At 38.3% G+C, this 16,758-nt stretch overlaps 2 protein-coding genes across 2 annotated transcripts in view; both read right to left on the bottom strand.

The window, feature by feature from the left end:
* Positions 1-5,169, bottom strand: part of ezrb (ezrin b) — a 38,339-nt gene extending 33,170 nt beyond the window's left edge. The window contains exons 1-2 of the mRNA XM_039782344.1: positions 4,954-5,169; positions 1,950-2,047 (exon numbers count right to left, since the gene is read on the bottom strand). Coding sequence (XP_039638278.1) covers positions 1,950-2,047; positions 4,954-5,131 — 276 coding nt within the window. The 5' untranslated portion in view covers positions 5,132-5,169. The remainder of the gene's footprint in view (positions 1-1,949; positions 2,048-4,953) is intronic.
* Positions 5,170-7,006: 1,837 nt separating this feature from the next.
* rsph3 (radial spoke head 3) lies at positions 7,007-11,365 on the bottom strand. Its single transcript, XM_039780917.1, has 8 exons — positions 11,067-11,365; positions 10,770-10,851; positions 10,524-10,665; positions 10,258-10,403; positions 9,700-9,903; positions 9,060-9,222; positions 8,738-8,824; positions 7,007-7,852 (listed from the first exon to the last, which is right to left on the bottom strand). The coding sequence occupies exons 1-8, from the start codon at positions 11,174-11,176 to the stop codon at positions 7,791-7,793; spliced, it is 996 nt and encodes a 331-aa protein (XP_039636851.1). The 5' UTR covers positions 11,177-11,365; the 3' UTR covers positions 7,007-7,790.
* Between the last annotated feature and the right edge of the window lie 5,393 nt (positions 11,366-16,758).

Genomic DNA, 16,758 nt, shown 5'->3' with positions numbered 1-16,758 from the left:
GATTAGTTTTAAAGGACGAGGCTTTCTGGTGGTAACAGCACCGAAGGAGCACCTTCATTAAATCGGACTTAGTGTCCTATTGATATTTATGCTATGTTGCAAAGGCTGTGTCAGTCATGAGTGGATGAAACAAAAAAAACTAAAAATACAAGGCATGGATTCTTTTCTTGATATCATGGAAAATAAAAAGTCTAACATTAACATCCAAGAAGGCTGCTTTGTGGCAGCTGGACTCAGCCGCTATCAGACAGTAATGATGTCATTTGCACAGCGACGCTCATGACAACCATTAGGCCGTTCCAAACAAAACGACAACACACTTTATGACACTGACCGGGGCTTTCGTCTTTGTCATCACAATACGCTGCTCTGTTCAGCAGCAACCGGTCTCTGTCAGGATCTGAGCAGCGTATTAGCAGCAATTTATACTTCTGGATTTTGTCTCTTTTTAAATAAAAGCTTTCCAAATGTAAACCTGTTTTAACTATGTTTTAGGTATCTCTGGACTTTCTATTCTATTTTTTAAATAAAGAACAGAGTATAGAGAAAGGTACTCATATCCATGTCTAACACATTTCCATTACATTTTCCTTAATACTGTAGAACACACATAAGCCGTTATGCTAGAAAATTTCCAAACAGTATGCTGAGGGAGGGACACCCTCCATGTGCAACTGTACAGTATGTAATAGCTGGGGTGGGGCAAAACGAGTCAAGAATAATTGGAGGCAAAAACCTCTTAAAATATATGGCACAGCTTCATCAAATAATGTCTGTTTTTGTCTTTTAGTTTAGCTTTTTTGATGATTTTAAAGTCATCGATACCGTAAATACTAGTCAACGTTTCACATTTTTACAAAGACTCCAAGATGACTATGAGAACCCAACATTTAGACTAAGTGGGGAGCAACCTCAAATTTCAGCCTGGAAAATAACTTCAAGAGAATAAGAGACAACCCTGTATTCATCACAAACTCCCGAGGATATAAACAAGACATTTTCCACCCCCCCTTGTTTACGATGTTGCACAAGTGTACAACATTATACATAATGATGTCAAAGACATAGATCCTGTGACTATGACTGCCACTGTAAGCACATTAAAATAGTGCTCAAATGTCTAGAATAGAAGTCTCATCATATTCGTTCCTAGCTTTGGAGCAAAGTGGATGACATTTATTGAAACATATAGGGACACCCCCAGGATATGACAAGAGCATGTGATTTGAGCGGCATTCCCCTTTAACACAGACACTACTGATTCTGTAAGTTTCTATGACAAAACTACATATTAAGTTATTGTTCTAGTTGTGATTCAGTCTCTAAATGTTATTCCTGTTTAGTTTGAACGCCTGTGTTTTGTTTCTTGCTCATTGAGAGTTCAAAAGAAGTGACAAGTTAAATACATGTACTTAAATTGACATGACAAATGGTTTACACATCACTCTACTTGAAAGTTGAGGAAACTACTCTGATGGCAACACCTGTCCCTCCCAGGAAGTGATTCAAGAGTTCTAAACTTAGCAACAATAAAGTCACAAAATGTAGGGCCAAACTAAAACATACAATATCACCTCCCAGACCTACAACAGATTAAGTGTGGTTCAAAGACTGATATGACACGTTCATACTAAATACAATATTATTATAAAGTAGCCTACTAGCATCAGTGCGCTACCATTCACTGCACCACATATTTCACAGTTTACCAACAAACTAGTACTGTACAGTACTGATAGTACAATTTAAATTAGCTAGCTAGTTAGCTAAATTAATGTAAGAAAAGATGAAAAAATCCTTCAACAAACAGATGAGTATAGTACATTTAGGACGTTTAATCTTCCATTAACATTACCGGTCATGTTTTAGTTAAGTTTGACCAGATATAAAGAAGTGATACAACAAGCAGTGACTGAATAAATCAAAGGAGTTACGTTAACATTACTTACCGCTTTGGGCATTGTCCTGTCCTTTTCCTTGCTCTGTGCGAGGAGCTGTTCAATAAAAAAGTCTTTCCAAAGAGGAGACCAGTGCTCTGTGTGCCTTCCTGAAAAGAGAGAAAGAGGAGAAACGAGTTTCAGCCACTTCGGCGTTACTTAAACCCGGGTGAGAGCAGTTCGGCACTCCTGCGGGCGACAGTCGTCAGGATGAATCACCGCCGCGAGCCGAGAACCAAGTTAACAGCGGCTAGCTAGCACAACACAGGAAGCTACCCCGTCTGAACTTCAAAATAAGAGCACGAGTCTGGTCACTTCTGATCATTGGTGTTTCTTACACTTTACAAGTCCTGCCAAGATTGCAAACCTTTAACTATCCTTATCTTTAACCTTAAACACTTTAAATTTTATATAAAAACATAATTTCTATTAAATAATGGCCAGATTAGAAATGGAGTCAAGTGTGTTAAGGACCTTTTCAAAGACGGCGTGTTTATTTCATTCCAGCAATTAAAAATAGATTTTGAGATTCCTGAATCCAACTTCTTTAAGTATCTACTACTTTAAGAAAATGTTTCTCCTTCTTTGAACAAGCCAGAGGGTGGCTGGATTGATGAGCTTTTAAATATGGACTCCTCGCTTAGGGGTATGTTGTCTATCATATATGAGAACATCCAAAGATTCACTTCCCCATCTCTTGATCATATAAAGAGGCAGTGGGTGGAGGAACTGGGTACAGAAATATCTGATGTAGCTTGGCAACGGGCAATAAATTTGGTGCATTCATCTTCGGTATGCATTAGACACAGGCTTTTGCAATTTAAGGTACTTCACAGGCTCCATCTTTCTAGGAGCAAGCTGGCTAAAATGTATCCAGGGTCAGACACAACATGCCCCAGATGTAGTCTGGAACCAGCAGACCTGAGCCACATGTTCTGGGAATGCCCCAGATTAAAAAAATTCTGGCCAGACATTTTCAGAACGTTTTCATTTATATGTAACAAAGATATTGATCCCAATCCTCTGACTTCCATCTTTGGGGTAGTGCCTGAAGGAATGCAGCTAACAACCAATCAGACAGAGCTCATAGCTTTCTCCACATTATTGGCTAGACGCCTGATTCTTCTCAGTTGGAAAAAGGCATTGCCACCATCTTACAAATGCTGGGTTACAGAGGTGATTTCGTGTCTTAAACTTGAGCATCTTATGTACACTATCCGAGGTTCCTCTGCAAAGTTTTATGGGGTCTGGCAGCCCTTTTTATCTTATTTGAATCTTCCCTGGCCAGTATAATATAATCAGTACTATTATTATGTTTATTATCCCCCTTTTTTTTTTTTTGCTGTAGGGGTGCGTTGATGTGTGTATAACTATGTAGATCTAGAATTAATGTTGTATGTGGTTCTGTGTAATTGTGATTGTGATTGTGACAAAAAGGGAAAAATCAATACAAATATTTGTATGATAAATAATGGCCAGATACCTAAACCCCCCCCAAAAAATTATATATAAATATTATATTAAATTGTATTATCTCATTTATCTTTTCAATTAATAATTTTTATTATGAACTGTTCAACAATGGTGAAAAACATCCATCACAAATTCTCAGAGCCCAAAAAGACGTCTTCAAATTGCTTGTTGTGTCCAATCACCCGTCCAAAACCCAACTTACAGTAATATAACACAAAGAAAAGCAGCAAATCCCTAACATTTAAGAGTAGGAACAAAAGAAGGTTTGACTTTTAGCTTTAAATATGAATATAACTGTTGGTATTTTAATCTTTATTTATTTGTTAAATATCTATTTGTCTGAATGTGAAAAATATTCTCCACAAATTCTCAGAGCCCATGATGGCATTGAATGTCTTGTCCATCAGTCCAAAACCCAAAGATAATCAATTTACATTAATATTTAACAAAGAAAAGCATCAAATTATCACATTTGAGAAGCTAAAATATGTAAATATTTGGCATTGTTGCTCAATATATGACTTACATGATTAATTTAAAAAATAATTTGATTGATTAATCAATTAAGCTACAAATCAACATAACAACAGTACTTCCATGTATAACCCTGATTAAATTCATAATACTGCAATAATCAAATACCTAATGTGTATCTCTCAAATAAAACTTTTTCTGTTAATCGATGTATCATTTATTTATAATTAGCTCTTTTAATCTTGAATATTCCAATCCAACCATTTAGTGATTTAATTCTGAAATTTAAGACCGGAAGTCCCGCGGTTCTATTCTACCTTGATAGTGTTGAATCATCCAGCACCAGGCAGGTTAAATATGGTCAACGTGCCTCACCCACTAGCTATGATAAAGTTATAGTCCCCACCCTGCCTTGTTTTAGTCTTTTATTTTGATGCCTTCTGTTGCTAACAAACCCACACCCCAAGACAATTCAGATGAACGTTAATGGGAGCCATTTACACCACTCCTGGTCTGTATCGCTTTGTAAAGTCGCTAAGAGGCGAAGAAACAATGTTGCATTACATTACAGATAACCATCAATAGTCAGGACCACTGCCCCAGTCGCATAATCTTTAAGGTTGTAATAATGTCAAAACATGTAACGAAGTGATGATTTTCAGGGTATATTTCCACTGTAGAGATTACGTCTATGTTATTGGGGAGGCTACACACCCACAGAGACAGTGGAAACCTTTCAAGCCCCGCAAACGAGAAATGTAACCTCCTTGATCGCACCGGTAAAGGGCATAGGCTATTTCAATATAAAACAAAGCGTAAACATGTTAGAAGATCCAACCTTAGGGTATTTGAACTCAGGCTGCAATAATACTGTTGCCCTTTGTGCAGAGCTGTGCCGCAGTCATCCTCACTAGTTTATAATCCTACAGACACCTGTTGTGAGATTTGTCTCCTTTGTGCAGAGAGTGCGCCGAAAAAAAGTGTGAAAAGTAGGCCTATGTTTTTGAACAGCTTCGACCTCGCTTTACTGCAGACTGCAGTCAGTACGACAGACAGGTTGTCTACTTACTGGAAGTCTTCCTGGAGCTGATGAGTTTTGGATATGAGATAATTGCTCCGAAGCTCACAGTCGCAGATTTCCCCTTCCTCTGTTTAGCCAGGCGCAATATGGCGCTCATCCATCCCACTGTTGTGATCCTGTTCCTGCTGTCACCGGTAGGCTGGAGGAGCACAGGTTCACAACCCATGGGGTCCGGGGACCTGCGGGGGGGGGGGGCTTTCCCGCAAAACCAAAGACAGCTTTATTAGTGTTAAAGCACATTTTAACTGAGGGTGGTATTTCCCCACCCACAACAGGGCATTTAGTAGTTTTGAATCTATAACCACATCAGTCAGAAAATGATGCTTGGGGGTCGTTGGCATGGAAACTGAAGGTCTTGCATCATTGGGTTTAGGTGGCCCATAAAACCCCAAACTCAAATAGCCTATAGGTCAAGATTGAAAAACTGAAAAAGTTTGCTATTCTGAAAACATACTGTATAATGTCTATTACTTAGGCCTACAATGAATTACAATAAAGGCTATGGCTAATCTCTGGTAATACATTTGGACTTTCTGTGCTATTGTCTGTTTAATTCACATTAATGATTATTTGACTGAACATTATCATTTCCTCATTTTAAAGATCTACACCAACAATAGCTGTCCCAATTATTATCTCCCATACCAATAATCACTGCTATTTAGCGTATATTTACCTGAGGTCAAAAACTTACTGTATTACCAACAAAAACATTTCAGCTGGTGTATTGTTTTATTTTATTTTTATGTTCAGACAATAAGTGACAAGCTATGGCATAACATTAAAAAACACTACATATAGCCTATCCTACACAATGTAGCCTATAATGCCCATATCCTTCTTCCTAACAATCATATACTGTATTCTATGTATGAATCACACTTTTAAACTTAATTGACAGATTCTGCTCATTAGTTTCTATTTAGCTGAAAATGATTTGTTTGAAGAAACATATTTGTGCAAGTCAGTTTAGCTGAGATATCTAATAAGAATACAATTATTTGAGTAATAACTGTTAATACAATCTAACAATCTGACTCTGAACAAATACATGTAAATGTCATGTATTAGGTGTGTTCAGACTGAGGTGTCACCTGCCCTGAGCACTGATACATCACAGCCCAAACTTTGTTGGTTCACTGGGGAAGTGCGCGTCATCCGCCCTGCAGTGAAGGAAGCGCTGCCAAGTGAGAGAGGTGGCGTCATAGCTGAGCTGGCCAATGAGGGGACGGGATTAAAATAGAGCCGTATATATCGGAGGTTAGACTACTTCTCAACATAATACGAAACCAGAGTGATGTGACGGTCCTGCCAACCACTGTGTACTCAAACGGCCATTGTCAACCACTAACATTATCAACCTTAACCCTTTCCTTTAGTATATTTGAACCTATTGAAAATAAAACAGTGGTAAAAATATTGTTTTAGTAGGCTAATTTATCGACACCTTTATTTCTATAGCACACAAACAAAAAAAAGCCCCTACTATGAAGATGATGCAACCCCACTCATTTTTTTGTCTTTTTTGTTTTGTTTTGGGTGGAAAAGGGAGTCTGTCTGGCCAATGCAAAACATTGTTGAATTTGCCTGTTACAGCATCTGAATGAACTGTTTGCAGAGCAATGCCAGATGTAAATGGATTTAAATTCACAGGAAGGCACGTTGCATGGCCCTCTAAATATTTGGAGTTCATGTTGTTCACCTCCTCTGTGACCAATATCTCCGTCTTGGATTCATTATTTTTAAGATACAAACTTTTTTTTGTCTGATTTGCTGTTTTGAAAACCGGGACAGGCAGGAACTTTCTTCTGATTAGTGGTAAAATAGACAAACACACGCCTGAAAGAAAAAGGTTGTTTTGACTAGCTATCACAGAAATTAGGTCAATGATAAAATACTAGGATCACTTCTTTTTTTTAAAGCTGCAGCAGAAAACATTAAGGAACAGAAACATTTTTGTGTTTAGGAACTTCAATTCTTCAACTGGCAGCATCGATTGTAGATTCACAGCAAATGCCCACAAACCCTGCATGCTCACAAAATCTTTCCATACCAGTTTTATTGGTTTTGCAATGACGGAAACTTCACTGTTTTAAGAACTAGAAGAAAATAAAAGGTGACTGTGTTTTTTGTAAGAATGGCTCAGGGCCTCTAACATGGCCACCTCTGATATTATGACTGGACCCATTGCTGTGGGTTTTACAGTAATCTGTTTGACAAGGTAGCCATGAAACTAATGAAAAAAAAAACATCCACAGCATGTGGATGAAAGCTTCAGAAAAAAGAGATTTTCTTTCCAAGGTCAATAATGAACCGTCAAGCTCAATGACATATCTACTTCATAGCACCAGGTTTTTGAATTTTCAATCTTTATACATTAACTGCAGCAAAACTCTGATATAACAACATTTGGATCACAACATGATAAAAATGCTAATGCCAGGGTTGCTAATTTTGTAGGCCTACCAATCTTTAAAATATTTTGCAAAAAAAAAAAAAAAACTGCCTTCAAACACTGAAGAAACTGTTACAGTCAACTTTCACAGAAAAGTTACACAATCTCTTCATACTGTACTAACAGAAATCCCTGATTTATGATATACAAGAACGAGTGCAAACGTTTGCAAAAAATGTTTTCACTATATTCCCTACTAATCATTAGAATCATTACATTAATTTTAAGGTTGAAACAAATTACTTACACTGGAACAACATACACTAGTATTGTGATCTCAAAGGGAAAACTTGTGTTAATTAAGTCAGTGAAATGTATTTTTATTTTTGAGAATGCATCCATGCCCTTGGCCTTTCTCAGTGAATCATTATTACTGCATCTCCGGCTCTTTGAACATCTTCAGTCTTTTCTGGGTGACATCATGGATGATAGCTGAGAGAGAGAGAGAGAGAGAGAGAGAGAGAGAGAGAGAGAGAGAGGTTGAAGATGTTTCTGTGTACAATATGTTTGTAGGGCTGGGCGATATGGAGAAAATCAGATATCACGATATTCTTGACCAAATACCTCGATATCGATATTGTGGCGATATTCTGGGGTTGACAATGGGTGCTTTAACAAAATATCTTCACACTTAGATTTCAGATAAATAATCATCAGTAATGTAGACATAATGTCTAAGTGGGGAAAAGGCAAATAATAGAACAGCTAGAACAGTCTGGTAAGTTCAGAAAAGTACATCACTTTACTGTAATGCAGCTTTTAAAACCTTATGTCATACCACGATATTACGATATCCAAAATCTAAGACGATATCTAGTCTCATATCACGATATCGATATAATAGCGATATATTACCCAGCCCTATATATTTGATATTAATGCCCTCTGTAATGTTAAAAAATAACCAGTAGATGGCACTCCAACAATGTCCATGACATGAACCCCGTGAAATATCTTGTAGCTGTCATCAGCATGTAGAATATGTTGATGTCTTCCAACAACTTAGAAGAAGGGGTTTCTGACAATTTTCAGTTTGTATCCACAACTATTATGGGGGCAGCTAAGATTTTTCTTCTCCCTGCTTTTTTTTTAAATCAAAAAATTGTTATGTTGTGACAGATTGTGGCTTATACAGTTTGTGTACAATCTTGTGCTAGTAGTAACACTGAGGTGAAAAAAAATACTACAGAAAACCTGGAGGGAAAAGAAAAAAGCAGGAAGCATTTAAGAAAGCAGGTTTTCAAATTAATACATTGCTCCGTTTAAACGGAGGGATGTCTTCTAAACAACAGAAGAAATTATACTGTATTTCCTTACTGTCCAGCAGCTCTCTTGTTGTGTATCTCTTCTCCAAACTGTTGTTAACCTCAGCCATCAGCCATGGGAAGAAATTATTCTCAATATCTGGAAATCAGCAACCGCAAATATGATAAAGGGTTAAACACTCATATCGTTATCTTCAGTGCAGAGTATCAATGAGCTCTTCTGTTACTAGTCACAGATGACGCTACAGATTTGATTCAATGCCGCTTTGTGCAGTGCAGCGGAGTGCAGTGATGCCCTCATGTGTCGGAAAGGTAGAAAGTTGAGTTTGAATGGAAGTTGTTGCTGGAGAGCAATGCAGCAAAGGAAGGCTGACCTTTCTCCACCGGGTCATAAAAGTAGCCATGGCTTCTCAGCGAGGTAAACACTGCAGGTAGGAGGTCAGCCAAGTACTGCTGGGTGTACGCCCGGGCCGCAATCTTCTCTGCTGTCTCTTTTTCTTTTTTCAGCACCTCCTTTTGCTGGGCAATTCTACGCCCCTGAGGTCAGAAAAAAACCTTTTTTTAAACAAGCACAAACTGTTTTACAGTATACAATGTTTATCAAAGCTGCTATAACTGCTATCCTAAACACTTGGCGTGTGGTCGCTCTTTCTAGCACACAGCACCACATACTTTGTAGGACTGAGGCAACCAGATGTTTGCTTGAAATAATTACAAGAAGTATTTATATAGCCATGAAACTTTGAACAGAGACCACAACCTACAGTGACTCAAATTAAAAAAACACACTCAGAAAAAAGATAATCGACAGACTGTTTCTAAGAGAGGCAGTGCAAAAACACCACAGCGATGAGCATGTAGCAATACAGATACTATTTATAGGCCAATCTCAGCTGTACGTTCAGGACTGGTGTCTTCATTGCATCACTGCTTTCTCCTAATTTTCCAGCTTAATTCTCCAGGGATAGAGTTCCTATATAGTGATTTAAAAGAGATTTTCTATAAATGACATACTTTCTCCTCACTGTGGCGTCTCTCCTGCTCCTGAAGCCGCAGCACCTCTGCCAGCTCATTATTTCGGAGCTCTTCGAAGGCCCTCTGCTGGGCCCTCAGAGAGGCCAGCTCCTCCTCCTCCATCACCTCCTCTAGGGACTGTTCTATTGTCTTACCCACCAGGACCTCCAACACTGGCTGCACCTCCCTGTCAAAGTCAAACAGCTGCAGAGGATACTAGTAATAAGTGGTTGTGCATTTTTAAACATTGGGTTTAATTTGATGAAAACCTTGAAAAATTTGGCATTGACATCCTACATGACAATAATAGTTATAAAACAGGTATCCACAAATGTATTACTCCTTTTCCAAAAGTTGGAGGACTCACAAGAGACAGAATAACAGCAGAGGCCGCCAACACATATCCGCTCCCTCAGAGCAAAAGAAGACATTACAACTATAAACTGGACTTTATGTGTACAGAGGAGTTTCCTACAACAGATCGTATATTTTACTAGAACAATGTTAAGGCAAAGAGGTGTGGAAAGTGTTGCCAGACCTCCCACTTGGATTACCTACCTCTCCCTCCTCTATCTGTGTTTCAACATCTTTGCCAGATTTAGCAGGTATGAAGAGCGGGGTTGCAGGTTTGTCCAGGAAAGCATCAGTCTGGCACTGAACATCTGTAGCCACTATAACATCACTCAATTCTTCGAGATACAGCTCTGGGGGTCAAGAACATTACAACACAGCTTTGGTTTCCAACAGCACGTTTGACACACCCATAGTGAATTGAATATAGCACAGATGTAAAAGTTCTGAAGCTGTCAAGAGAAATGCCCCACCTGTTTGCACATCAATGTGTTTTCTGCCCTGCAGGGCCTCCGGAGTACTTGGTCTGAACTGCTCCCTGGCTCGTTTTCGAGCAATGGCTCTCCTCCTATTCTCCTGTTGTCGTTGTGCTTCAACAGGGTCTGGCTGAGCCGTCTGTCAAAGGTGGATGACAATACACATTTTTAAGATAAAATGGCAGAAAGAAAGGCAAAGCTTCCAGGGAATCGAGCATAGTTAAATGGATATTTCATACTTACAGTTGGTATGATTAGTTGGGCGTAAGTGTTTCCTCTGACAACACGACGGTCATACATAATGTTTCCATAATTGCTGTGTGTCCTACATTGGCAAGGAAAAACAGTGCAGTCATGCAGTCAGCTGATTAGTACAAGCTTTGTGTGTGTAAAATCAAAAAAAAAAACTATAGCTGTCAAATAAACATGAATAAAAAAGTACAATAGTGTGAGTAGTATAAGTATTGTGAGTGATATTGTGATGTAGCTAGGTTTATCTGCCTTCATTTAACGCTCGTCGTGCTGCACCAACATACTTACTGTTCAGACGGAGGCTCTCTGTATTTGGAGCGATTCTCAACAGGTCTGGGGCGACTTGCGAAGGTGTAACTTTCGTTTGGAGCTCTCTGGCTTTGTGAAACAAAAGCCATTTTTCTATCAGAAACTATCAGAAACCATCAAGTATCGCAGTTGCAGAGTAATATTTAGCTAACGTGAATGTTTGGTAGCGGACAGGCTACTTTCAAAGCTACTGTATAGCGGCTATCAACCTAGAGGAGAGGACGCAATGAACTGTTGTAGCAACCGTCTCTAGGAAGTGTAGCTAGCTAATGTAACGGCCGTTACGTCACTTCCATAAGCATAAAACAGACGATAGGATTATGGATGGGCGATGAAGCTTTGGGGCTTCAAACCCAAACACAGCAAACACAGTGACATCTGGTGGCTTGTAAAACGAAGAGCAGCCCATCCAGACGGACTGAAGTACGTACTATCTTGAAGCACCTCTGATTTGAATAGTTTTCGTCTCATATGTGCAATAATACGGAGCCCTAGAAAGGTGACGCCTCTGCGTGTTATTATTAAATCTTTCAATCAGAAGTGCTGCATTAAATATATGGTATTGTGCAATATGTCTAAGTAAATTCGTTCATTTAATTAATGCATTATCCAAAAAGCCTACACATTTTTACTGACACAAAACCTTAATGTAGCCTACCTTATTGGTGTGCTTTAGGCTCAGTGTCACTGTAGGCCCATCTCTAATAATTACTACTACTATACTACAACTAGGCTACATATTGAACTGCTATTGTACAATACCGACTACTAGGCTACAGTAAATAGAGTAGGCCTACCTACCACTGCTACCACTACTACACCACTACTAAATCTGCTGCTGCTTTTACTACTACTCCTTCTTGTCTATTACTCCTCCTACACTACTACTTATAATATATTCATATATTTTATATATATATATATATATATATATATATATATATATATATATATATATATATATATATTTATATAACAAAAAGGGCCATTTAGTAGCTGTTATGGAGATTTGTATAATTACAATCTTCCTTAGCAGATGGAGTTTGCCCTGTTGTGGAAGTGTAGATGTTTCTCATAGGCCTATTGTTTATACTTATCTGTGAGCATTTTTAGGACTCTCATTCTCATTCATGTTAGCTTAGAGTTTTTTGTACAATCATATGCTAAATGGACCCTTGTAGCGAGACTGTTTTGTCAACTTTTAAAAGGTCAAGATTGAACTGCCAATCTGTAAGAAAATCATATATAAGCAAAACTGTTACAAAATTAGAAATGTAAACAGACATCGAGTAGCTTATAGTACAAAAGTTACAATGCTAATGAAAATGAGACTTTGTTTGAAAACTGTAACCACTAGTGGCTTTTCTTGTTCTGTTCCAACAGTTCTGAGTATAACATGTTGATGAAAGAACCACTTCCTGTAGCCTACAGATAAGGTAAAAGGTGACAAACAGTACTTCACTCATTAATGAGTTGCATAAGAAAAACTTAAAGTTGGAGAGCTGAAAACTGCTATTCTATTTGTAAATTTTTTGCTGATATTACAATGGTGATTGTTGTACCTCTACATGTGTTGTACACTTTAAACATTGTACAAGCAAAACAAAACTGTTCACAAGCTGTGTTTTGCTAACTAGCAACACTGAAATGTGGGCAAAACAAGGCCTTTAGGAAAGGAAAGCAGAAACTCGACTTAAGATGTTAACCACAAAGCATTTTCAGCTCACATTCGAAAATTCGAAAAATAGGGCATCGCAACACTAACACTACACTAAATTGTATTTGTGAGTACAAAGGTGAAAGCTCTGTGGTCAGAGTGACGACTGAACTGGCACTTTTGTTTTCCATATCAGAGATTTTATGGCAAAGGTGATCGTGCCGTAGTTTTAGTATGTTTGATTTGTGACGTAACAGACCACATTGGATCACACAGGATCATTAAAATTTTATTCACAACACAAACAGACAAATATGCTATATAGTAGTACTACCACTAGTTACTACTATGACTGCTGTTATATTTGCTACTATTACTATTACTACTACATTACTACTAGTGCTACTATGATGTTTTGTCAAAGTTTATGTGTAAGGGTGGGGGTGGGGGGGGGCGGAGCGAGAGCGGGCCGTCCAACAATGTGTTGGTCAGAGAACAGGCTCTTGCGAGGGATTCAGATTGCCACCTTGGAAACACGCCTGCATTAAACCCATCTCCGCCATAGTTTCCAATTTTTTGGTACAATTGCCTAAGTAACTCATTCAACTGTAGAATCCAACACATTGTTGATAAAATATAAATAAGCCTAATGGTGTGTGTGTGTGTGTGTGTGTGTGTGTGTGTGTGTGTGTGTGTGTGTGTGTTGTGTGTGTGTGTGTGTGTGTTGTTTGTGTGTGTGTGTGTTGTGTGTGTGTGTGTGTGTGTGTGTGTGTGTGTGTGTGTGTGTGTGTGTGTGTGTGTCTGTGTGTGTGTGCGTGTGTGCATGCGTGCGTGCACGTGTGGCATTAGGGCCCATCATAACAGCGTGCACTGTGGCTCATCGTAACTACCTAACACCACTGGGAAGGAATCCTGGAGCACAGGGAACCAGGGGATACCAGGATTTTTTTAAGTGGGGGGGCACAGAGGGGACCAAAAAGCAGTCCGGGGGGGCAAGGGGATTTTATCAGAATACAGCATAGATAATCTGCTTAGAAATATAGGAAATACTGTATTTAACTTGTTTTATTTTCAACAAATTGTGTATCCAAATACAATACACATTTTCTATGGACTCTTAAGGTGAAAATTTAGATAGTCATCATGGAAACATTAATTGGCCCTTTGACAAGGGCTGGGAAGTGCAATACAGTTATAGAATAAACTTGCCTCAAACTTCAACAAAGAAAACCTTGCTGTACACAGTTTTCAGATAATAGACAGAAATAAAGTGCAATACACAATTTATTTCTTACAGCAACAAGTGCTCTACAGTGAGTTCAATATGTTTCAATATGTTTCTACTTCTAAACTGGCCTCAACATTTCAACAAATTACACAGATGCCATACAATGTGTGTTTAAAGTACATATCCATTTATCAAATAGAAAGGCAGCGATTGGCAGAACAGGCAGCAAAGTGACAGTACCAATGGAAATCAAATTTGTCAGATTGACTCCACTCTAGCCCAATGGAGTCGGGGGGCACCAGGGGGGGGCAATTATATTTCAGCAGGGGCGGGTGCCACCCCGGGCCCCCCCTCTAGACCCGCAACTGCAGGGAACAAACTCAGAAAAACAAGAACACAAGGAATATTCTTCTCAGAAGATACTAGAGCTAAAGGCATTGGTGTAGCTACCACTGAGACTGAATCAATGATCTGATTTGGCACGGAGAGGGACAAGAACCTGGCAGCAGAGCCTATACAAAATAGAACCTGGGTTGATATGCTGGAGAGGTGATGAGCATGAATGGCAGGCTTGTAGGCTGAGCAGGGAGCCAGGAACCAGGACAGTGAGAGCGAGAGTGTGTGTGCGCACACACACACACACACACACACACAACACACAAACACACACACTCACACACACACACACACACAGACAAAAAGGCGCTGTGAAATTAATGTGCTAGTACATAAAAACTTAACTTAATTCACAACACAAACGGCTAAATATAGCCTAGTAGCTACTACTATTACTACCACTACTACTTCTACTACTTGTACCACTACTACTAATATATTAGCTACAACCACTATAGCACAAATACTACTACTACCAATACTAAGATGATATGCCATAGTTTTGCATATTTTATGTTTTATAATGTATTTAATGTAAATAACCAAACAAATTACATTATATAACATTTCCAAGAATGATTACTTATTCACAACACAAACAGCCAAATATAGCCGAAGACCACGTTGGAGCTATGTCATGTTTATTTAATTCTTTAAAAAAAAAAAAGAAAAATGAATGTCTGTTTGAGTGCTATGGTTTCTGTGTTCTATAGGGCTGGGATTCGCTCTCTTCGTTGCATGTGGTATTATTTATGCTTTAGCTGTCAAAAATCATTAAGCATTATTAAAGGGTAAAGTGTTCAGCTTGCCACTATGTTAGCCTCTTCTCATTAGTGTTGACTGTAAGCCATGAGATTACGCAACCAGCAGGGCACACATTCATCTCTTTTCAGTGCAGTATTTTCATTACATTGTCATCATCTCTTTTAATTTTTTAGGTTCATTCTAGACTTGTAGCCTTGATTAACTTTTACAAATCCACAAATTGAATTCAACGTTCTGGCATTTCTAATTAAACAGTGTACGCAAGAAAGAAGCACCTGTAGTGAAAAGCCTTCCTCAACATGTTTTCTCGCTCACTCAGCCTTTTTAAACAGTAGGCATAAATTAAGCCATCACGAAACCAGGTGGAAATAAAAATAAATAGGCATCCAAGTGGTAAAAATGATCTATTAGTGAAACAGTAATGTTCAGTAAATAGCAGGAGGCAAACAGGTGGTAATGGAAGCAGTTAATAGCAATGAGGTTTAAACAGGCAATTCAGCAATTTAAGGACTAGGCCTGAATAACTAATAAGTTACTTTATGAAGACTGTAATGCTCAGCTTTTGTTGAGCATGTTAATTCCCGTATATACGATGTTTAAAGAGTACTGAGTGGTGCAGTAAGAGCGCTGGTTTCGCCTCTCAGATACTGCCCTGTTGGTGAATGCTGTTGGATTAAAAAATGGAGTTACAGTTAACATTCTCCTTAAAGATTGCTAACATACATTATAGATAAGATAATAAAGCACAGAGCTTAGTGCTGTGAAGATGCACAACTTTATCTATCATCTCTATCATGTAAAAATATACATTACTTTAAGTCAGGTTATTGCATTAATACAACAAACTACATATATAGAATTTATTTTTTATGTATTTTTCCTTTTGTTATACTACCATTACATATGGAAAATACAATGACCGATTTCATAATAATTTATATGTTAATGATTATATGCTATGTACAGTTCTGCCTTTCATATTCAATAAGCGGTCACAGTGAGCTGAGCACACTGATGAGAGCTGTACAATATGTTCATTGTGACATTAAGTGATACACAGAACAAAAGCTTCATAACACAAAAGCTCTGGCTTAATTAACTGTTCAATAAGAGGCACTTTTAAAGCCTCTCAGTATATTTAAAATTATATTGTTTTGGCCGGGTATAAGTTGAGGTTTGAAACGTATGCAATGTTACCACTGTGTTTGGACAAAGGTCTTTCAACAGATAGATCACAGCACAGTTTCTTTGCAGAGAATCAACATGCAGCTTATATTGAGCAATCCTTATCCCCACAGTAATGCCCTGATGTTACTTTCTTGTACATCCTACTAATGATTTAAATCATGTGATATTTCTTTTTTGTAAATGTGATGCAGAGGGTGAAACATGATAAAAGCAATATTTATCCAAGATAAAACCAACAGTTAATTTTATAAAGCTTGTAATTGTTTTTGCTGACGCTGCGTCAGATATGTGCTATAAGCTCTCTGGTTGGCATGTGGTGGCATTGTACTGCCTTATGTTATAAGATCTTCCTGTTTTTTGTTCCCCCTGCACATACATATAGTGTGCATAGAGTTTAACAAATGCCTCTTTGATTCAGGTTTAATAAACATGATATG

This window comes from Perca fluviatilis, chromosome 18 (genome assembly GCF_010015445.1).
Source record: "Perca fluviatilis chromosome 18, GENO_Pfluv_1.0, whole genome shotgun sequence".
Lineage (NCBI taxonomy): Eukaryota > Metazoa > Chordata > Actinopteri > Perciformes > Percidae > Perca > Perca fluviatilis.
Note: the sequence above shows the minus strand (reverse complement) of the source record. Positions and strands in the feature narration are given on the sequence as shown.

Coding starts and splice junctions, on each gene's coding strand:
- rsph3 (XM_039780917.1), bottom strand. CDS start 11,176: ATGGCTTTTGTTTCACAAAGCCAGAGAGCTCCAAACGAAAGTTACACC. Junction 10,666..10,769: donor CCCAACTAATCATACCAACT/GTAAGTATGAAA, acceptor CACCTTTGACAG/ACGGCTCAGCCAGACCCTGT. Junction 9,223..9,699: donor GACGCCACAGTGAGGAGAAA/GTATGTCATTTA, acceptor TTCTGACCTCAG/GGGCGTAGAATTGCCCAGCA.